This window comes from Eublepharis macularius, chromosome 8, assembly GCF_028583425.1.
Source record: "Eublepharis macularius isolate TG4126 chromosome 8, MPM_Emac_v1.0, whole genome shotgun sequence".
Classification (NCBI taxonomy): Eukaryota; Metazoa; Chordata; class Lepidosauria; order Squamata; family Eublepharidae; genus Eublepharis; species Eublepharis macularius.
Window position 1 is genome coordinate 56,498,448 of NC_072797.1, and position 23,951 is coordinate 56,522,398.

General features: G+C 39.4%; 1 protein-coding gene across 2 annotated transcripts in view; it reads left to right on the forward strand.

Moving 5' to 3' along the window:
- LOC129334680 (uncharacterized) overlaps positions 1-23,951 on the forward strand; it is an 82,930-nt gene that overhangs the window by 42,157 nt on the left and 16,822 nt on the right. For both annotated transcript variants that reach the window (XM_054986926.1, XM_054986927.1), the window contains exon 9: positions 12,783-12,941. In XM_054986926.1, the coding sequence (XP_054842901.1) occupies positions 12,783-12,941 (159 nt within the window). The remainder of the gene's footprint in view (positions 1-12,782; positions 12,942-23,951) is intronic.

Genomic DNA, 23,951 nt, shown 5'->3' on the forward strand with positions numbered 1-23,951 from the left:
TAGATTACTAGAGCTGCAGTCCTATGCATGTTTCCTTGGGAGCAAGCCAAATCCTGTCGGACTTGCTTCTGAGTATACATGAATACAGTTGTACTACATGGCTAATAGAATTGCAACAAGCAAAAAAAAATGTAAGAAATTTATGTACCTGAAGTGCCATTTGTCTGTCTTTCTGTTCTATCAACAAAAACCATGACTATTGATTCACATGTATTGGGGATGGCCCAAGAAATTGTCCTGAATAAGATCTCATTGTCTCTCTCATAGATGTTCAGGCACACTCACCCATGCCTACTAATTCTTTCCTGATTCCTATACAATCCTTGTTGTATCTTGTAAGAGCAGGATCATAGTGGTTTCCACACTCATTTCAGAATACAATAAATTATTTAAAACACGAGGGTCAAAAATAAAATCACATTCGACCAAAAGATAAGTAGGTCTGTCTTTCAATTCTTTCTGAATTGTAAAAGGGAATATACAGTCTTTGGATTGGATTCAGCAGTAAATTTCCACTCCCCAAAGAGGGAGGATCACCTCCTCTCATGGCTGATCCCCAGTTAGCCCTCATGCTCTTCCTTAGCTGTCAGTTGCCTTAGACTGGAGTAACTCTGCTTAGGATTTCACTGTCCATCTCCCGGAAGTAGCGTTTCAGGATGCAGTGGAAGGTGGTAGGTGAAATCCCTTTCATCAAAGTAAATTACTGCCCAAGCCACATGGTTTGGCAGCCTGTTCCATTGAGACATAGCTAGCACAGGAAGTGTTCTCGCTTGAGTTGTTGGTGTCTTAGCATCCCTCAGCAAGGGAAACAGGCCCTAGTGGAAAGGTTGTAAGGTCCTCCTGGGTTCATGTGAGGAGAGGTCCTGCAAGTATGTGGATCCTATGTGGATCCTGCAAGTATGTGGATCCTAGATGATAAAGGACTTTAAAGGTCACAACCTTTCCGAAGAGCAGATTGACTTATAATATCAGGCAACCTGTTCCTAAAAATAAGCAGTTGCTTCCATAGTACAAACGGTTATTTGCATGGAGGAGCTAAAGTAGAATCCTGCACTTGCCAAGTAGAGCAATTCCAGCCAGGATAGTTTCTTTTGTAAAGAGAACCATTCACTGCAGCAAAAAAGCCATTGTGTATCTGAGTCAGTCATCTGGCTGACTTCAGGTTGTGCTTTTATGCTGGCAACTAAAGGACTCTGAAGCCCAGTCTTTTAAGCCAAACCTTCTAAGTAGTTGTGTTAATGCAGGGCTCACAGAATTATACTGTAAGAGAAGTTAACATTGGATTTATCTTTTTCAGTATTGTGAATGAAACTTTGCTTGCTGTACTGTTTCAGTGCTAGTACCAAAAAGTATTTCCTTAGTATATCAGAGGAAGTGTAGATAAAGAGGGAGCAGCCAGCAATATAAGGGATCTATGAGTTCTACTACTGACAGTACAGCAGAAGCAAAAAGGCAGCACTGGTGTTTTTGTCCTTGAACACACAGTGCAGCTCCTGAAGGTCAAAGCTACACAGGAAATGCAAATCCATGTGCCACAATCATGATGGCTTTTCTTTCCAAGGAAAAACAGTGTTACTGGAAATTTTAAGCAGAGAAATGGCAGGTCAGAGGGACTAGTTAATTCTTTCGCCACTTGATTTTATTGTACTATTTCCCCAGATTCCACACTGATGAACACGTATTTCTTAGAACACTGTAGGAAAGTTATTTGGAGAAGAGGAGTAAGGGTTAGACGCAGCCTTTCTATCCATCCTTTCTCAAAATGAGTCTACAACAAAGCTGCTTTTGTTCAGAAAAAACAGATGTGAAATTTATCTTACATGTATTTGTGTGTGAAATGTGTAGTTTGCCCCTGAAGCTCATGTTTTTCAGATGCTGCAGATTAGAGTAGTATTTCAAGACCAACAACAAAAATCAGTAGCATTGTCAGTTGAGGGAGCAATTAGCTGGATGCTGAGCTGTGAATTATTGTGATGAATATAAGAATGAAAAGAAGAGATTAATATACAAGTTGGTAGTCCGTGCAATTTAATTATCTACACATATTAAAAAAAGAGGATTTTAATCTAAAGCTCATGCAAATAGCTGTTTTGTTTTTATGTATTAATGTGTGAGAGCTGCTATTTGGAGATTATTTTTTGTTGTTGAGGGATACTAAATGAAGACTGTGTTTCAAGACATTAGTATACATTGAGTTAAAATTCAGGATAAAGTCTGTATGATGAATTTCTAGAAACAAAGTGAAAACACTTGAATCAAAGAAATGCATAGAAGCTGGGGGAAAAGCTTATTCTGGTATTTCAGACTGAAGCTGAAGTACACATAGCCATTTTTCTCGTTGGGAGATCCTTGTGCATAGCCCACTACTGTATGTGATAGTCCCTTGATTTGAGACCAGTAGATGTGTGTAGGCATATGACTACCAGTAGTTTCCTTTGGACAAAATTTACTGGAAAGTGCTTAAGCCAGGAGCTCTCATTTCATTGTAAATCTTCTCAGTGCCATGAGGACCAAATGGATAAGTTGTGATGCACTGTATCCTTGCAGTTTGTGTGTGGTGTCCAACAGCCTTTTCAATAAGTTTTGCAAGGATGAACTCAGATAGTGGTTGCGTTTTTCCTCACAGAAGTTAGAGAAAAATGGCTTAGCCATTTGGTGAAGTCTTGTTCTCATAACTATTTTTAAAAATTATTTTGTAGCCTGGCAAGCAGTTGAACATGATTGTTTCAATTTTAAATAAACCCTGTTCTTTTGTTAAATACATGTGTGTCCCTTTTAAAAGCATTTTTCTTATTTTTTTGTTTTGTTTATTATTTTGCTGCTGTCAACCGGGTTTGAGGCTGCATTTTGAAAAAAGGCTTTACTTGCCTGCATCAGCTGACCTGGCAAGCATGTATTAATGAATAATTAACATAGATGCAGACCTAATTATCTCTAATTTGTTTTTTGAATGTAATATCCGCCCTATATGAGAACACAGGCACCTAACCTCTGGAGAGCTGTGAACAGTTATTTATGGTGTTAGTAAGCAAGGACATTTAATGCCTTAGGTTAGAGAGATACTGGTAAGTGGGTGGCTGTGATTAATTATGTAACAACCCCTTTATGGTTTCTTCCATAGAGGTGAAGGGAAAGGGGGAGGGGTTGCTAACATCTTAGGGATACGCTTATGCTCTGGGGAGTACAAAAACCAAAGAAAAATAAATTAGTATCTGACAGCTGATTCTTTCTGCTGATGCGTTTGATGTTGTGATTTAGCAGGATTTCTTGGCTTTTGGCATGTCCAGTAAATTTACGAGTTTGGGTAAATTGTGCTGTAGAAGAACCTTCTATTATATGTGTGGAATCATGCAGATATTAGAAAATTCACTTGTGTATACTCCTTTATTGGTGAAGATGAAGTGTTTATATTGTTAGGATTCCTTAAAAAAAAGCCTGTCAATCCTTACTGAGCCCTAATGAACTTGGCATGTAATGGATTTTGTTCCTTAGCCCCAATGTGACTCTTAAAGAAAGGTCAGAAGTAAGTCAGACACACACAGACTGGAAAACAAATATTAGCATCAGAATCGGAAACTCGTCTACATAAACAGTCCTCGGAAGTGACAAAGGAAATCTTGGAAGGAGGCATAAATACCTATTAAATGATCCAGCCCATTTTTTTGTGCAGTCTATCTCCATGTAATGTTGATTAGCCAGTGCTGTGGATTGATGACCCACTCTTCATATTCTACAGTCATATTACCTCAGAACACAGCCACCAGACAGATCTATTAATCTCTTATCAAATTTCAAGGAAAACTTTATTTTTAATCTATCCTACAAAAATAAGTATTCCTATTCCTACTCTATCTCATAATTCTGTAGATTGTAAGCTTTGTTAATAACCTTCTTAGTCCTTCATGTCTTTTCTCACAGCTCAGCTACAGATAACTTTAGAATCCAGTATGATCTTGTATTTGAATTTCATAGATGATCCAAAACCTCTGTCTGGCCATCCTCATTTATTGAACATAAGGATGAGCTCCCCAAACTTCAGGATTATTCAGGACGGCATTTGTTTCCTTTCATGACTTGCTTTAAGTGCTGTAGTTAGAGTCCTCCTACAAAATACCAGTCTTTTTGTTTTGTTTGTAAATAATTATTCTTTGTCACTTTTCATGCATTGCAAATGTCTGTATAGAAGACCCGGTCACTGACAATGCTTGCCTCTTCCTGTTTTTGTTCTGGGCCATTGGCTCGTGTTTGGAAATATTTCTAACAATTCTTTTAGCTGGTCTTCTGCATATGTCTTGATATTTACTGGTGCTGCAAAATATTATGCTACCCTCATAGTTAAGGAACGTTGAGCTTGAGTTTCTGATACATCTGTCTGAACATTTGTATTTTTCTCTTCAAATCCTCATGGTTGCCTAAGAAGACTCTGATTCTGAGGATAACTGACATAGGATCTACCAGGAGTGTGGCAGTATGTACAACAAGAAGTACTCTGGAACGCCATCAATCTGTGAAGGAACCTTTTTCACAGCATATAGGCTTTGGCAATAAAGAAATTGCTATGTTTGAAAAAGTTTAATTTATAACAGTAGGAGAAGGGACAATGTTACGATTAGTCAGTCAGACATGAAGATGAGAGAATCTTCAGGCACGCTATCTCACAAACTGCAGCCTCAGTATATTAAATAGAAATTCAGAGCATAAGCCAGTATCTCTGGATATCTCCAGAGGCAATTCCATCTTAGATGACATATAAAAGAATTGTTTTTTCACAATCAGGCAAATAGTATACCATGTATGACTATCAAGAGCAGCATAGGTGCATTAACATAAGAATTGTTCCATAAAGTAATGTGTTATCTACCTCCTTCCCTCCTGGAAGCTATTGCTGACTTTGGCATGGTTATAATGCTCATGCAGTTCTTGTTGTTGGCCTCCAAGAAGCAACGGTGGTTTTATTTTCCTCTTTAAATAAGCATAGATTCTTCCAGTCCTGGAAAAATATAAACCAGTCGGTTATATTTAAAATATTTAAGCAGGTTTAGAATAGATAACCTACTGTTGAAGAAAACAGGCAAATGACTTCTACAAGAGTTATATATCTATAACTCAAGTCCGTGTGTGTAATATGTTTGTGTGTCTGTGTGTGTCTGTGTGCCTGCGAACATGGGTGTTTGTTATGTTTCTTTTGGTTTGGTTACTAATTCCAAAAGGGATTGCTTCATTATTGGAATGTTTCACGTTTTGTTATTGTTTCCTTTGTTGTTTAGTTTTCATAAATTTTTATTTTGTTATTATTTCCCACTGGTTTCAATGGAAGATATTCTCCCCCCCCCCTTTTTCTCAGAGCTGTACCTTCATAGTTTTCCTCTAAATTGCCCCTTTATGAGGCAGTGAAAGGCACCCATATTTAACATTAAAGACTATGGGAGAATTGATAGGAAAGATTTTAAACAGTAACACAACACTGCAGCCAGTGAGCTTGAATAAAGTGGTTTGCAGGCCATTCCGTAAGGCTGAAGCTACCAGAGAGAGCAAGTGTATGAGCAGGTGTTCATTTTGTCCAACTGCAGGGTGGTTTCTGCAGAAGGCCCTGTTCAGATGAGAGATGCTGCTGTTGCAGAACTTAGAAGGGGATGCAGTTGCACAGATGTGATGGGCCAAGGTCACGAAGGGCTTTGAATATGATAGCCGTGACCTTGAACTGAGCCTGGTAACTGATGGGTAGCCAATGGAGTAACTGCAGAATGGGAGTGATATGCCTGCTCTGTCTAGCTCCTGAGAGTAAACAAGGTGCAGTGTTCTGCACCAGTTGGAGTCTCCAAGTTGATTTTGAGGGGAGGTGATGTAAAGTACATGACAGTAAGTCTAGTCTCGAGGTTACTGTAGCATGAATCCAGGTGGCCAGATTGGCCATGTCAAGGTAAGTGGCTGTCTTCCAGGCTAGTCTGAATTGGAAGAAGGCTTTTTTTTTTGTAGCTGCGTTTACTTGCTTCTCTAGCAGCAGTACTGGGTCCCGTATAACCCTTCGGCTTTTAACTGAGTATATATAATCAGTTTAGCAAAATCAAAAAGAGTCCAGTAGCACCTTTAAGACTAACCAATTTTATTGTAGCATAAGCTTTCGAGAATCACGTTCTCTTCGTCAGATGCATGGAGGACAGAAGGATGCATCTGACGAAGAGAACTGTGATTCTCGAAAGCTTATGCTACAATAAAATTGGTTAGTCTTAAAGGTGCTACTGGACTCTTTTTGATTTTGCTACTACAGACTAACACGGCTAACTCCTCTGGATCTATAATCAGTTTAGATTGTTCATCAGTTGTTGATTCTTGGTGTTGTATAATGTAAGCCCAGTTAATCGATGTACTATTACATCCTGATAAGAGTCACATGCATACTAAAGATCCTCTTATATTTAATAGTCCATAATAGTATTGTTTCAATGCAGAGTCACTTACTGCTTTTGTAGATTCTTGAACTAGCATTTCAGCCATTGTTACATATTTTGTTTTGGGTTAACAATATTGATATTATACTATCCCATAACATCAGAAAACAAAAAATCTGCAGGCTACTGCTGCTTTTGATTTTATTTCTCTAAAAAAGAAGCAGTCTTCCAATGAAAAGCGTTTTTAAAAAAAAAAATCAAGCAAGTTGTGTGTTTGCAACTGGTGTAAAAGCTTTTATTTGTTCACCTTTACCAAAAATGACGTGTGATGATATACAGTCCAAAAACAAAAATAACTTTGAAGTAGCTGAAAAAAACCAGCAGCCAATTAAGCCAGGTAAAGCATATCTCACTGCACGAGACTGAAAATGCCCAAGAGAGTACAAACACCTAACCTCTCTTGGTAATATAGCCTGCGGGATATTCTAGTACATTTCATAGTGCTAGTTTTATTAAAATGCCATATAATATAGCATAATATTGAAGTTAAGGGCAAAGCCAGTGATTATAAAAATCAGACCTGGATTTGTAGTAGAAGTAGAGCTCAAACAGAGAACTCTTTCTACCAAATTGAACATGCCGATTGCTGCCACCTACAGATCAAAAGAACAGATGTGGATGATTTTCACAGTAAAGACTGTACTCAGTTTGGCCTGTAGGTGGCAGCAACTTGCTACAGTAATGTCTTGTAGTGGCTTTCCTATTTATGTGGTTAGGCTTTATAATGCTTTGATAAAGCATAGAAAGCAAATTAATTAAAACCAACTTGTATGGTGACCGTTGTTGTGACCCAGTATAATCCAATGGGCAGTGGGCTGGTCTTAGATATGGGAAGCCTGGTTCAGATTTCTGTGCCTCCATGGATGTCCTTGGTAGTGAATTGTAGGCTGTGATTTATTGGCCTCAGTTTCTTATCTTTAAAATAGTAACAACGGCTTTTTAACAGCTGTTGTAAGATAAATACTATAAAGTGCTTTGAACTTTAAAGTGTTATTGATGAGAGACTCCTCTCTAGGGAAGATGGAGTACCTGTGCATTCAGTCTCCCTCTGGATCACCACTTCTAAAACACTACCCTGCTACTTACGAAATCTCAGCAACTCAGACTGGCTATATTTCATGCTTCACACCACAACTGTCTCCATCTTTTATTTCTTATCCACTCTTTTGCTTTTTAATTCTTCTTAACGGTTGGGCCTCACTATTTCTTCATCAGTGCTATGCTACCTTTGCAGCATGCTCCTTATATAGTCAGGTATTTTTGAAATCAGAATATCATTGGGCAGTGTACTTTTTTCATATGATACAGCAGGTATAAGTCACCTTGCACTGCAAGACAGAAGTGTTTTTGTAAAAATAGATACAATACTCTGTTCTCTTGGTGTAGTAAGGGTAACAGAGAGAGAATGTTAAGTCCACAAATGAACATGTGAAGTTGCCTGCAGTGACAGGCAAAAGCATTGACTGCCTTCTTCTACCTGAGGTGTAAGAGACTGTTGCTGAGAAGCAACCATATGACAATGGTGATATTCTTTGCCTGTTAACTTTTGCTGAAAGTCTTTGTCTCTAGTACTTAACTTCTGTCAAGGATCCCAAAGTATGCAGGGATTCCAAACAGTGACCTACTATGCTGTACAAAGCTGAAGTTGGTTCCTAGTTCCTTATTCGCAAATCCAAGCACAAATATTGGGGAACATTGAAAAGCTCAGCATCCCAAATTAAATTTTGGAGGAACACATATCATACACCTCTGTATTCAGGGAACTCTGCCCTCTTAAGTGGACCTATGCTGGATCCTGCTACAAAGCCCAGTTCTTGAGTTAACTGCTTCAAAGAAGGGTGCCCCCATGACAAGCAGAAAGGGGGGAAGCTGCACCCCCAAACAAACTTTGGGTCATCCCAAATCATACAGACCTGCACTTCAGAGACAGTCCCTGGTGAGAAAACGTGATGGTGCTGATCCAAAGAGTGGTTTGTAACAAACTAGCCTCTGTCATTCCATCCAAATCTCAAACTGTGCTTCTGTTTTCTTGCTTGTAGAGCAGAATGCCAGTAGGAAAGCTGCCAATTTATACATTCCATTTTTAATTGACAAACCTTCCTGTGTATTGGGGATTTTTATATTTATAGCGTACAGATCAAAAAATACACATTGGGTTGCAATGATTTATATTAGATTTGACTGTTCCTAATGTTTTGACCTCTGATTCGTGGCACCCAATCCCTTTGCAGAAAAATATTCTCTCCACAACTTGCTCTAGGGCTTCAGTTATTAATTGTACACTTTCAAGAGGTTTGTTGCACTTATGTAGCCATAAACTTCAAATGAAGCACATAAGCAATTTAGTCATTAAGAACCTGACAGCTAATTATACCTTTTTAGTAGATTATATTTTTAACTTTGCTTGCATTGCTCTCAGTATGGAAAATGCTTATCACAAGGTTTGTAGAGACATGCTGTGTGGTAGAAACTATGACAATGGACAGAAGGATGATTAGACAGAAGTACTGTGAACATAATCAGTATTTAATAGCATATAATTCTGTGGCTAATTACACCCTGATTTGTCTCAAACAGCAGTTTCAAAACCAAAACATGAATAATTCAATGACAGTATGTCTTTGGGCATTACTTACATCTTGACTCTGTAGTTGAAACTCCTCATTCACTGAGGATGCATCCTAAAGTGCATTCTTGATAGGCAGGAAGTGTTGTATAGAGCAGGGCAATGGAATAAAGAAATTATGCCAGCCAATCCCTCTTAGGCTTATGCAACAGTGAGTACAAAATCTGTGTCCTCGATTGAAACTCCTTTACTTTGGCCCATAGAACTCAGTGAGAGCTACTGAGAACCCATCCAGTCTTTATCAACACAAGTCATTCCTTTGGCACCATCGCCTGACTCTAGATGCTTGGTCTCATTAGAATGCAAACAGATAAGAGTTTATGCCCTGGCTTTCTCTTGATGTTACATTTGTTCTGAGGGTTGAAGAACCTGCATTACTGCAATGTTTAAAATATTGATAACTTTATATAAACAGTACTAAGAGATCAGCACATACAGATTTGTTGTTTATCTTGTATATTAATAGCCCAGTGGCCCTGATCTGTAGATACTTAAATCCGGAGATGGGCGCCATGAATGGACAAGAAAGATCTTCCTACACGCCTGAAGAAAAAAAAAACACATGGCGTTTTAACCAGAAGCCCTCAGTGGCTGTTGCTAGACAACCATAACTGTTTAGCCAATATTCCAGGCTTGGTTTTTGTAAGGAAAAAGCAGGAGGGAGGGGGTGGGGTCCTTTCCAGTGCTGTTTTGGTCTTTGAAAGAGGACTCATTGGGGACAGGCCCAGAAGCAACTTGATACCACATGACTTGCATGATTCACCCAAGCCTGGTTGCTTGCTACTATTCAACAGCACCCCCCACAAAAGCCACATTAATGTAGTGGTTAGAGTTTCAGAGTAGGATGTAGGATAGCCAGGTTTGTATCACCACTCTGTGGTGGAAGTTTACTGGATGACTTTGATCCAGTCACACACACTCAGCCTAACCTACCTCTTGTGGTTGTTGTGAGGACAATATGTCGGTAAGGAGAATGATGTACACTGCTTTGAGTCTCCACTGTGGAGAAAGGCTATCAGGGAGGTAGGAAGGGGAAAAGGTGAAGACTCTGGGGCAGACAGAGGTGAGTGGGAAGGAGAGATGGAAGCAGGAAAAGGAGAAGCTATGGTGGGGTCATGGAAGGGAAAGAGGGCATAGTGGAGTAGGGGAAAATGAGATGCCCCCCCAACAAGTCCTTGTGGGTCCCCCACTTGTATATTATATTCCTGTTAATTATTTTATCAATAACTTTATGAAAAAAGTTGATCAATTTAAGTTTCAAGCACTGATGGAGGATTATTCATTTTTGCTGCGCTGCAACAGGAAAACACACATTTATTAAAGTTGTTTATATACCGTCTTATCTCAGACTCATGGTGACTAACAATGCAATCACAAGTTGCAAGGATACAAAAAGTGTTGCAGTCCATTGACAAGATAAAAACAGTGCATAGATTAAAAATGCAGCCAGATCTGCCAAACCAGTTTATATTCCACCAGATACCTTCTGAAACACAATTGTGTTTCATGCCTTCCTAAATGCAACTTATGAAGGCTCCCTCCATATTCACTCTTGTAGGCCATTCCAGAGTACTGGGCCTACCACAGAGAAAGCCCCATGACCTAACTCTTGCTGTACACATTCAGTCCAAGAAAGGGCACTACACAGCAAAAGCTGCCCAAGGAACGTAACTGGTGTGGGGGAATATACTGGGAGATGCAGTTTGATTATGAGGGCCCTGGAGTGTGAAGGGCTTGAGAGGTAATAACTTCATATTAGGCCTGGGAACAAATAAGTAACGAATGCTGCTAACACATCATTGGAGATGTATATTTTGAGTGAAGAATTCCAATCAATCCCTATGGGTTAGTGATTAGCAGTACAATCCTATCCTCAAGTTACCTAAGTGGACAAGAATTTATGATTGCTATTGAATCCTCTTTGCTGGTGCAGCTCCAAATTATTTTATTTAAAGCATTTCTGTGCCTCCTTTTGACCTAACTTGGGATTCCCAAGGTGGCAAACATTAAAATGTTTCAAAAATAGTATTTAAACAATCATAAATAAAATATTTAAAACAATTAAAACACACACAAACTGGAAGGAGGGCTAATAATAGTAAAGGAGCACCAAACAAAATAAAACAGTTTATGGGCAGGTCAAATAAAAGCAAAAGAAATGTTATGCACAAGGGAAAAAAAATTGACTTCCAGAAAAAGATTGAGGTAAAAGTGGTCTCCAAAGAGCTGGAAAAAACCTGGGGGGAAAAAGACTCCAAAGTAAAAACTAAAGGCAAGAAAGCATGTGGAAATCAGAAGAAAAACCAAAGGAGTATGGGGCCAGAACTGATAAAAAAGCTCCATGTGGAAAACTCGTAGACTTATAGTACTATGAACATCCAAGTAGAGGCTTAATTTAGTAGGGAACTTTTGATGAAAAGGCATTTTGTTCAAAGAAGCTTTTTGCCCAAGAAAAAGAGAGCCAAAGCTAACAACATAGGAATGGCAAGTGAGGACGGAGTAACACTAGTCTTCTCAGACACCTTTCTAGACACAGTGCTTCAGGAGAACACAAGATACAAACAACACCTGGGAACCAGTTCCACTTAAGCAGTTTGGGCTACAAGGATAAAGCCTCCTACACATATAAGCAAGGATTAAGGGACATTCACAGAGGAGGTGCCTGTGCCTTTCTTGGTGTCTACCAAATAGTCCACTGATTACTAGTTCTGGCCACGTTCCTCTGACCCACTCTTCCTTGCGTGATTGGAACCAGAATGCAGAGCAAACAGGAGCTGAAGTGTGAGTAGTTTCAAGGACATTATTTCAACTAACTGGTGACTCCCCAACTGAGATACGGAGACCACTGGTGAATGCATTTCAATTCATATTAAAAGAATTGGGGGCTTGGCTGAATCAAGGTAGTCCCAATGGATGGGCATGCTGATCCTTTTATTAGTATAGATTTGTGGTAACAGTAAATGAAGTGCTTTGTTTTGTGATATTTGATTTGGATCAGGGTTATAAGGGAGGGAGATGTTTGATGGCTCGTGGGGGTTCTTGGCAGCCCTGTTTGCTGTTTTTGGGCTGCCAGCTGATTTGCATGCATGGCATCTATCACCACACACCAGTGAAAGGAACACTGAAATACCATCATGGAAATCCACATCCATATACATCTCATAACCACACTCCCATTTTAAAATTTTTCTTACATGCTTACTTTATTTATACCCTGCCTTTCTCCCAAAAGGAAGACCCCTAAGCTGCTTACATTATTATATCCACCATTTTTCCCCTCACAAGAACCCTGTAGGTAGGTTCAGTTGAAAATACGTGCTTTGGCCTAAGATCACTCAGCAAGCTCCCATGACAGAGCGGGGAATTGAGCCAGGGTGTCCCAGATCCTAGTTTGACACTATACCACATAGGCTGTCTGTGTTACGCAGTGCCATAGTGCCACTTGTTCACCACTCTGGGTGAGGCACTAATCTGTCTAGAAGAGTGGTATATAAGCGCAGTTACTACTACTACTACCACCCCTAGCACAAGTGGTTCTGTTGCCTAGTTTCAGGAGGCAAGCAGCTGACACTGCAGGCAGAGAAGCACATGTGTACTTATTCTACATTCCACCCATCTTTTTTTGTCTCTAGTAGTATCTTACGGAAGAAATCAATGCAAGTTTAGAAGTAATATGATATCAAGTGCTTTTTCTAAATCTTTTGCAGGAAATATTGGGGTACTCCTTGAACCAGGAGTTTACTGTGGAGAATGTGCTTGCAACACTTCCAGCTTTCCCCAAGGGGGGCCCTCAGCAACGTGCTAAAAGGGCAGCAGAAGCTCTGGTGAAAGCTCAGAATTATTCCAGGCAAATGGCAATGCAACAGGTAAGGAAATGGAGGTTTATTGGAGCTTAAACTTCGTTTTAAGAGCTTCTGGCTTATTTTGCAGCCAGTGCTCAGTTATTCCTTGCACTAACCTTATCAAATAGTTATGTGTAAAGGTTAAAATTCCTGTGTTCAGTTGTTGTCTAGCTGCAATGCAGGCATTCTTTTAATTCCCTGGTGGCAAGGTCATTTTTAGTGCCGCTTGAAAGTCCACTAAAAGTCAGGAAGTGCAAGCCTGTACAATAAGAGCTTATAAATGCTAGAAGTCTTGGCTCTCTCCTAACATAGAAACAGGGGAAAGGCCAATCATTCCTTTAAAACAGACCTGTATAATGCAATCTTAAGCAAACTTATACCCTTCTAAGTCTATTTACTTCAATTGACTAAAAGTAAACAATTGTAAACAAAAGTGAAATAGTAAGCAATTGACTGTGAGACAGTAAGTGAAACAGTAAACAATAGTAATATAAAAATAGTAAAATAAGTGAAATAGTAAACAACTGACTGTTTACTAGTTCACTTTTAAAGATGGGTTGTGGATCCCCCCCACCATTTCCCCCTTCCCAATTTAGGAGCCAAAGGGGCTTACAAATCAAAAATTCACGATCCATGCAGGTCTGTTGTTTTTGGGCAACCTCAGCAGTACAATGAGGAAGCCAAAGAAGGAGACCTTTGGGCTGCTCTTGACAAGCTCAAGCTCCAGACTCATTCTATCTTCAGGTCAAGGTTGTTTGACAGCATCCCTCTCCCACTTCCCCAATAGCTGTTTCCACCTCCATAACTGTAATCTACAGTAAATGGTTTGGGGGAGATTTTTTCTGTTGGGAGATGAAAATTATATAGTAGAGTAGATCACTGGTTGGCTCTCGCAGATAGTCATTTTCATAAATGCAGCTCTAAAGGGTCACGACAAGGCTATATTGAGGCTGAGGGTAATAAGGAGTTCTTTGGAAACTACTAGTGTGAACCATCAGTGGTTTTCTTTTCTGCTCACTCTGAAGTCTGTGGTCAGCCTGCGTCCATGGTGAAGGAACATGCCAGACCATGGTTTGTCACTATGGGTGTAATACCAAACCATATTTTGACCATACCAGATTCATGTTGACCATACCATTTCATATTAAGCTACTTACTGGGTATAACTAAATCATAGTTTAGCTTCCCAAACAGTAGCTTGATGTTGCAACTGAATTTTTTCTTAAACATTTTGCAGGATTTTACTTGGGTGCATTAATTCATGTTCAGATATATTTTTGCAGTTAATGAGTCAAGTCGCTAGTAATTTTTAATAGGGGCTAATTCCTACTTCTTTATAAGGAATGTACAAACTGTTTATGTAAAAGTATGTTTGTTGGAATGATAGATTTCCTCCCCTTAAAAATACAATCAACCTCTTGGTTATAATCCTACCTTTTATCTTTCATCCAAATGCTCCATCACCTAGGAATTGCATCACCTAGGAGCCTGGGTTTGCACAGTCATATGTGTTTCAGTACCAGATGTTTGGCAATTTTGCATACCCCTTCTAGCTAAGAATCTGTTAGTCAGGCTTCTTTGACCATCTGGCTTGAGACTGCTGCAGATAATAAATGACTTTTTTTTCCAAGATACAGGCTGCAATCCAAAATGGCTGATATATAATTCTGAACCAAGCCGAAGAGAGTGGATCAAAGAATCCACATGGTGGGGATGAGGGCAATGGGGGGATTGTTTTGAAAGCTTGAGAGAAGCCCCAGGTTTGCAGAAAAATCTGAAATGTAGATTAAAACAAAAAAAATGGGTTGACAACTCAAATGATAGAAGCAAAGTTTGCTTCTTTATGAATAAGATTATATTGTGAGATCTCAGTGACAATATTGGGTGTAGCTAAGCAACCCACAATAAGTCTTGCTGACGATTCTAAGCCTCTCTTTGTTTAAGGCGGGGGGGGGGGAGACTAAAAAGGTAAAGGACTGGAGGAAGGGAAGATATAATAGGAGGAGAGAGCAGCTAAATAAAGGTGAAGCTAGAGAAGGGGAATAGAAGAAGGTGAAGGGTTAAGGGAGGGGCAGAGGCTACCAGGGGAAGCAGCAGCAAAGGTAGGCCAGTGGATGAGAAAGCTCCAAGCACTGTTGGGGGAGGCAAAGAGGAAAAGAAAGAGAAGGAATGGGGGAGTGAGATTCTTTTATGCAAGCCCTCGTGGATTTCTCCTGTATGTGGGTGGAGGGAAGCGGACAAACTGGGATGTTTGAGCTTTGTTGGTTCTTTTGCAACTTCTGCAACAGAAGAGGCAATCTGCATTAAACTGATCTTGGGAGTTTTCTCTTTGGTAGAGGGAACTGCTGAGGCAGAAGCATCATGTCATTTCTCAGGCTGAATGAGCAGCTCTTCCCAGTGCACACATTGCTTCTTTGAATCACAGTCATTCATGTTTTTTCTTTCTCAAGTGAAATTTTACAGTGTTAGAAAGAAGAGTTATACCCTTCTAACCTCACTGACTTCAATGTATTTTGAAGGGTATAATTCTGTTTAGGATTGCACTATTAAGTAACAATATTATGGAACATACCCTGGAAATCTAGTTGGTCTTTAAGGTGCTACTGGACCTTCTTCTACTACAGACTAACATGGCTACACACTCAATATTATAATGATGGATTTCTCTACCACATGGTTTTGGCCCTGATCTGGATGGCTCAGGCAAGCCTGATCGCATCTGATCTGGGAAGCTAAGTGGGATTGGCCCTGATTAGTGTTTGGATGGGAGACCACCAAAGAAGTCTGAGATCATTATGCAGAGGCAGGCGAACCACCTGTATTTGTTTCTTGCCTTGAAAACTCTGTAGGGTTGCCATAAGTCTCCTGTGACTTGACCCACTTTCCACCACCATGTGAATTTAAGGGGAGAAGGAAGGCTGCAAACTGCATTCTAGTTACTCATCATAACTGCACTGCGAGGGGTATAAAACTTTTTTCTGGCACTGGGGCACTCCATTTAGCTAAAGTTTGAGAATTTGCATGATTAAATTAACGAGTTTTACATCTCTTCTAGGACTGAAGTTCATGAAGATTTTGCTCTTTATTCTTTGAATGGGGAGGTGGTAGGGAGGGACTTAACCCAATATTAGGGCATTTGGATGCATAAAGCAAGGTTGATCTGAAGTTTAATCCTTGCCATTTCTGGATAAAAGGATTTTATAGCAGGAATGGCGTCTTGTATGCCTGGGACTCCTGTAGAGCTGCAGTGAGCCAAGATGAACAGTGTTGGGCTAGGTGGTGAATTGTCAGACTCAGTATAAGACTGCTTCTTGTAAGCATCTAAAGACACAAACTTAACAGAATGTTATTTATTTGTTTGTTTTAAATCCAGTTCTGTGCATGAAATGGTTTACAAAAATAATATAAAAGCAATGCATGTTATGTGCCATCAAGTTGCCTCCAACCTATGGTGACCCTGTGAATGAAAGACCTCCACAACGTCCTATCATTAACAGACTTGCTCAAATCCTGCAAACTGGAGGACGGGGCTTCTTTTATTAAGTCAAGCCATCTTGTTTTAGGCCTATCTCTTTTCCTACTTCCACTTTTTCTAGCATTATTGACTTTTCTAGAGAATCTTGTCTTCTCATGATGTGATCAAAGTATGATAGCTTTAGTCTTGTCATTTTAGCTTCTAAGGAGAATTCCGGCTTGATTTGATCTAGTATCTACTTATTTGACTTTTTGACTATCCGTGGTATCTGCAAAACTCTCCTCCAGCACTACATTTCAAATGAATCAATTTTCTTCCTGTCGGCTTTCTTCACTGTCCAACTTTCACATCCATATTTAGTAATGGGGAATACCATAGTTTGGATTATCATGATCTTGGTTCCTAGAGAGACATCTTTATCTTTAAGGATATTCTCTAGTTCCCTCACAGCTGCTCTTCTAAGTCTCAGTCTTCTGATTTCTTCACTGCAGTCTCCCTTTTGGTTGATGATTAAGCCAAGGAATAGAAAATCTTGAGCAATTTCAGTTTCCTCATTGTCAATTTTAAAACTGTGTAATTCCTCAGTAGTCATTACTTTTGTCTTCTTCATGTTCAGCTGTAATCCTGCTTTTGCACTTTCTCTTTTAACCTTCATCTGTAGTCATTTCAAGTCATCACTATTTTCTGCCAGTAACGTGGTGTCATCTGCATATCTCAAATTGTTAATGTTCCTTTCACCAATTTTCACTCCACCTTCTTCTAGATCTAATCCAGCTTTCCTTATGATATACTCTGCATAGAGGTTGAATAGGTAGGAAGATAATATGCATCCTTGTCTGACACCTTTGCCAATTGGAAACCATTCTTTCCCCATATCCAGTCCTGACAGTAACCTCTTGTCCAGAGTACAGGTTGTGCATCAAAACGATCAGATGTTGTGGCACCCCCATTTCTCTTAAGGCTCTCTGTAGCTTTTCATGATCCACACAGTCAAAAGCTTTGCTGTAATCTATAAAACACAGGCTCATTTTCTTCTGAAATTCCCTGGTATGTTCCATTAATCATTGTAAATTTGCAGTGTGACCTCTGGTCCAGCTTGAACATCTGGCATTAGTCATTCCATATATGGTAAGAGTCTTTGCATTAGAATTTTGAGCATCACTTTGCTTGCATGAGGAATTAACGTGATAGTCTGATAGTTGCTGCACTCTTTGGCATCCCATTCTTTTTGGAACTGGAATATAGACTGAGCGTTTCCAGTCCATGGGCCATTGTTTTTTTCCCCATATTTGTTGACAGATTCTTGTTAAGATTCTGATGGACTCAGTTTCTGTAGCTTGAAATAGCTCTGTTAGTATTCCATCTACTCCAGGTGCTTTGTTTCTCCCAATTGCTTTGAATGCAGCTTTCACTTCACTTTCTAGGATTTCTGGTTCTTCATCAAAGGATTCTTTGATGAAAATATCTGTCATCCTTCCATCTCTTTTGTATACTTCTTCAGTGTATTGTTTCCATCTTTCCTTTATTTTGTCCTGGTCAGATACTGTATTTCCATGTTTATCTTTCACCATCCTAAGCCGTAGCTTGAATTTCCCTTTGATTTCTCGGATCTTTTGGAACAGATCTCTTGTTCTTCCTTTTTTGTTGTTGTCTTCTATTTCTTTGTACTGGTTATTATAATAAATTTCTTTGTCTCTGTGTGCAAGTCGCTGAAAAGCTGCTTTTAGGATTTTGACCCTATTTCTGTCACCTTTTGCTTTTGCTTCTCATCTATCTTTAGCAATTTTAAGAGTTTCCTCAGCCATCCATTTAGGCTTCTTGTTTCTTTTGGCTACAGGAATAGTCTTTGCACACTCTTCCTTGCTAATATCTCTGGTTTCAGCCTATAGTTCTTCTGGTTCGCGATCAATTAAAGTTAGTGTTGCAAATCTGTTCCTGACTTGGTTTTTAAATTCTTCAGGAATATTATTTAGATTGTATTTTGGCACTATGATTCTTTTAGTGTTTTTTTTCCAGCTCTATTATAAGTTTTGATATTAGCAACTCATGATCTGTGTTGCAGTCAGCTCCTGGTCTTGTTTTAGCAGAGAGAATAGAGCTTCTCCATCTTCTACTTCCAATTATGTCATCTATTTGGTTCCTAAATTGGTCATCTGGTGATTTCCACATATACAATTGTCTTTTTGGTTGCCTGAAGCATGTGTTAGCAATGAACAGATGGTTGGCTTCACAAAATTCTATGAGTCACTCTCCTGCTTCATTTTGTGATCCTAGTCCAAATTTTCCAACTATGTTTGGTTCTTCTTTATCTCCTACTTTTGCATTCCAGACACCTATGATTATAAGCATATCTTGTTTAAGTGTACGATCAATTTCTTCTTGGACACTTGCGTAAAAGTTTTTGATTTCTTCTCCATTATAATCTGTAGTTGGAGCATAAACTTGAATGATAGTTATGTTAACAGGCTTTCCCTGAAGTTTGATTGATATTACTCAATCAGACTTTGCGTTGTAGCTCTTGACTGCTTGTAATATGTCTCACCTCACTATTAGAGCAGCATCATTTTTTTAAAGTTCATTTCCACAGTAAAACACTGTGTAGTTTTCTGACTGATAATGTCCTGAGTTGGTCCACGTTAGTTCACAACCACCCAGGATTGTAATGTTTAAATATTCCATTTCTTGTTTTATGATTTCTCTTTTACCTGACTTCATGCCTCTCACGTTCCATGTTCCTATTATGTCTGTCACACAGCTTTGGATGTTCCTTTTGCATTTATTCACATCTGCAACTGGACGTCCTTTAGGCTTTAATCCAGGCCCATCATTAAGAATAGCACTATTTGTACTTGTCCTCAGCTCTTCCCCAGTAGCTGATTGAGTGCCATCTGACCTGGGAGTCCTGTCTTCCAGCACTATATCTTTTTTCATTCTGGATTGTCTCATCATAAGGTTTTCAAGGTAAGAGATAAGCAGAAGTAGTTTACCATTGCCTTCTCCTGCTGTGCAGTACTAACCAGGGTCAACTGAAGTGACTCTGCTGTTGTCTATGAAAAATCCTCTGCCAGAGTCACTTTCCACTACTGCTGCCCAGCAGCTGACCTTCAAGAATTTCTCTGCTCTCATCACCACTGGAACATTCAATTCTCTTCTGTTGACAGCCCACAACATTATATATATACACTCAGTAAAAGCTTTGTTAACTTGCATAAATGAGGAATTGGGGTTGCTGACTGACCAAGTATGCAAGTTAAAAAGGCTTTTTTCTTGTTTGTACCTGAGTGGGTTATGCCAGCAAGTCACTCAGTTGGCATTCTAGTTAATAGAGCTTTCCCGTTAACTGGGTGCTTTTATTGTATGTGCATGCACGTGCGCGTGTGCGTGTGTGTAACCATAGCAATATCAATAAAAACATTATCCCTCCATTAGATATCTTGCAGAAATATTCTTCAGTGTCAATAGTTCCCAATCGGTCCAGAGAGTATTAATTTGTTTACTTCATTTATACTGTGCTTTTATTCCTGATGGGGACTCAAAGCAGCTTGCATTGTTCTCTCCTCAGATTTATCCTCACAACAACTTGGTGAGGTAAGTTATTCTAAGAGTGTGCAACTGGCTCAAGGTCATCTACCAAGCTTCCATGGCAAAGTGGGAATTAAACCTGGCTCTTCCCAGACCCTAGTCTCTCATTCTAACCACTATACATTACTGGTATGTCAGAGAAGGTCCATAGGCCAAATGATAGATAAGTGCTGCCATTGACCTAATGAAAGCCAAATGCACCTCCGAAAAGAATCTGACAAACGGAGCTTTGACCCTCAAAAGTTCATACCCTGGTAACCTAGTTGGTCTTTAAAGTGCTACTGTACCCAAATCTTGCTCCCCAAAGAAGGGTGTCTTCATGCAGAAACTGTTGGGACAATCTAAGTTGGCAGGTTTGTCTAAATAGGAAGAAGTGGTCTTTCCTATAAGTGGATCCAAAGTCATGGTAAGCTTTAAAGGTTAAAAACAGAAGATTGAATTTGCAGAAACAAACAGGCAGCCATAGCAACTATTATATGAAACTTTTATATTCATGTACTGCCTTGCCTGAACCAAAAGACAAATTGTTTCATTTTGTATAAACTGTTGTTTCCAAGTTACCGTCCAAGGCATCCTCACTCAGATCATGTCAAAGCAGTCAAGTCTGAAGGTTTCATGACCATAAGACAATGTTGCCCAGTTGGGAGAGTTAATAAGGTTGAGAGAAGCTTTTAAATCAGTGATAGTATTCCTAGCAGCCACACCATTTCTCAAACAGCAAGGTTGGATCTAGAAGCTCATCTATGCTTTTTCCTTGACTGGTCAAGGGCAACTTGGTCCAGGTAGGTCAGGTTGCTCAAGTGTATCTTCTTTCCTGATGTCTCCATCATGTCAAGATTCAGTGGTGTTGGAGGAGTGTTTTATGGATACCATAGACCACCAAAAAGTCAAATAAGTGGGTTCTAGATCGAATCAAGCCTGAATTTTCCCTAGAAGCTAAAATGACTAAACTGAGGTTATTGTACTTCGGTTACATCATGAGAAGGTAAGGCTCAATGGAAGAGACAATAATGCTAGAAGAGGTGGAAGGCAATAGGAAAAGAGGAAGACAGAACATGAGCTGGATTAACTCAGAGGAGGAAGTTGCAGCCTTCAGTTGGCAAGAGCAAGTGTTACCAGAATTGTTCTCCTTGTGAGTAGGGGGAATTAGCAGCAAGGAGAAGGCTATGAGAGAGAGGTAAAAGTGGGATACTCCACCAATTTTTACAGGGTCCCCTTCCCAAGGAAACTGACAAGACTGGTTCTTCAAAAACACAAACAGTAATTTTTATTTAAAGGGGGAAACCCACACATACAAGAAGTAACTCACAAGCACAGAAGGTTCCTAGGTGAAAATGGAATAGATTTTAGGGATTTTCGGGCAATAATTCAGGAAGTGAGGTAGTTCACTGAGGAAGAGGGCTTCAGACGGCCAGTGTTCTCAATCAGGAGAGGTTCAGAAAAAGAGACTCTTGACGGTATGGCACTTGGATTTGAATAAGCGTGCATAATTTGAATGGGGCAAAGCCTGGGTTCTTATAGGGCAAATCAAGCCCTGGGGCTGGAGAGTACTTTAGCCATTAAGACAAAGGACCCCGTTAAAACAAAGGTCACCTCCTGGGAATGACAAAGGTTTGAGTACCTTTGATTGATGTTACCGAGGTGTGACAAAGAAATCAGATTGGTTACTCCTGGTGCCTTACAAAGAAACGGCAGTTAATTAAATGTTCCTGGAGCTTGGCTAATGAATTTAGAGTCTTGATTAGATGTTCCCAGGAAGAGTTATAAACTTATCAGAGGTGATTGATGGCCCTTGATTGCAGGGTAGGGTTTTACTCAATGGGACGAGGAGAGATTGGAATGTTCAGAGTGATGACTCCCAAGCACCTCTATTGCCAAGATAGCACATTCCTCAGCGTGGGAGGGGGCAGGAGCCAATCTCATCTGATCACTTGGTTTTGCACTCACATTCCATTCATGAATCATTCTCCTGGGCAGGATCTGGCAACACTTTGCTCAGCTGGCTGTATTTCTAATGTGAATTAAGGCACATCAAATTCAAGGGGTTTATGATTTTTATGTCATAAGCAGCTCTTAAAATAGTGGAGGCTGGGTGACTGCTCGCACAAGAATGTCAATAATAGGACATTGTACAGATCATTAATTCATAGGGTTGTCATAAGTTGAAAGCAACTTGACAGCATGTAACACATATAGCTTGGTGTCATTGGCATTGATTCCACCTAGTCATGCTACTTTGAACATAGGGAAAAAAGTGATAGAAATGTTTAAATAAATAAAATATGCACACTAATAATCCATTTTTTTGTTTAGGAACACAGGCTTTCCTATGATACTTCTAGTCATTGTCTTGTTATCCGTTTAAATTTGTATTAATATTACCATTGTTGGCATTAATTTAAATAGCCATTTAATTTGCACAGCACTTTAAAATCATAATTTGTGTTCTGGAGGTGTAGCTGTGTTAGTTAGTTGGAACAAAAATAAGCACGAGCCTTTAAAGACCAAAAAATTCTATTGCATCATCCTCTTCCATTGACAACAGAATAACATTTTGTTAAGTTTGTTAAGGTGCCACACAGCTCCTATTAGAGAACCAATGTAGTGGTTAATGTATCAGACTAGGATCCAGTTCAAATGTAGCTTGTTGGGCAATCTTGAGCCAATCACTCTGTCTCAGCTTAACCTACCTCACAGGTTTATTGTGAAGATAAAATGGAAGAAGGGAAAATGATATACACCACTCTGAACTTCCTTTTAGGATGGGTAGAATAAAAATGTATTAAAATAAATAAGACAGGACATTATTATTCTTTTTTTTATATATAACATAACAAGAGAATACAGTAACAACTCCATAGTAGAAGGCAGGACTTTGAAGGTGCCCCACATCAAAATCTTACTGTCTATCCACTGAACTGCCTTAGAATTGAAATAACTACAATTTATTATGTTGTCCAACAACTGAAATAAATTGATAGTAATTGGCTTAATTAAAAAAATAGAGAAGAAAAATGGCCACTGAACTAAATGTTTTGTAAATGAAGTAGGTTGTCATGCTTCCACTTGTGCAAGGGGTTACACAAGTGGTTCAGTCAGGACTGCAGAATCCTGTTTCCTACCTGAAATACAAAGTACAAATTTGCACAGCATGGTTTTGATACTGTGCATTTGAAAATATGTCTAAACTCGTGTTGACTGTAACTTAAGGCTACAGTCCTAAGAACATGTTCCTGTGAGTAAAACCCACTTAATAAAATGGATTTCTGCATTGATCCATTTGCTTTTTAACATTTGCATCTTTTCTTGTTTGTGCAATACCAATAAAAGGCTGTGTCAGTCTCATTATTCCATTTCTACAAGACAGGGCCACTGAGAGCTGCCATGAGCCCCTGGACAAAAATTCCATGGCTTGTTCCCATATGAAGAAGAAGCATGTTCTGTTAAACCATCTGCCTCATGGCAACCCCAGCCATGGAGAGTTCAAGGAAAGAGATGAACAAAAATAGTTTGCCGTTGCTTTCCTCAGTGTATCAACCCCCATAATCTAAAACAAATATCATAAAACAAATCACTTGGCTTTCTGTTACTGAGAACAGAATAATAATTGCATAGGATATGGTGCAACCCCCCCCCCCCCCGCCCCCAACAACAAACTAGGAGTAAGCAGAATCAGGAAGTTTCTCCAGCCAAGAGCCTATCCAGAACATTCAACTCACTAGTAAATTAAATATAGGTGAGACACAAGTTACCTGGGAATAAGCCCCATTGAATAAAGTGAGAGATCAGTCTCTCAAAAAGTACTAAATTAAAAACATAATTTAAATACAAAAACAAAACAAAAAGCAAACTCACAGTTACATGAAGATGCTAGAAGGGAGAAGGGAAATTGGAGAGATGTGAAAAGTTGGTTTTATCTTGCAGGGAAAGGAGGCAGTATTACTGGAATTGGTCTCCTTGTGAGTTAGGGGAATTAG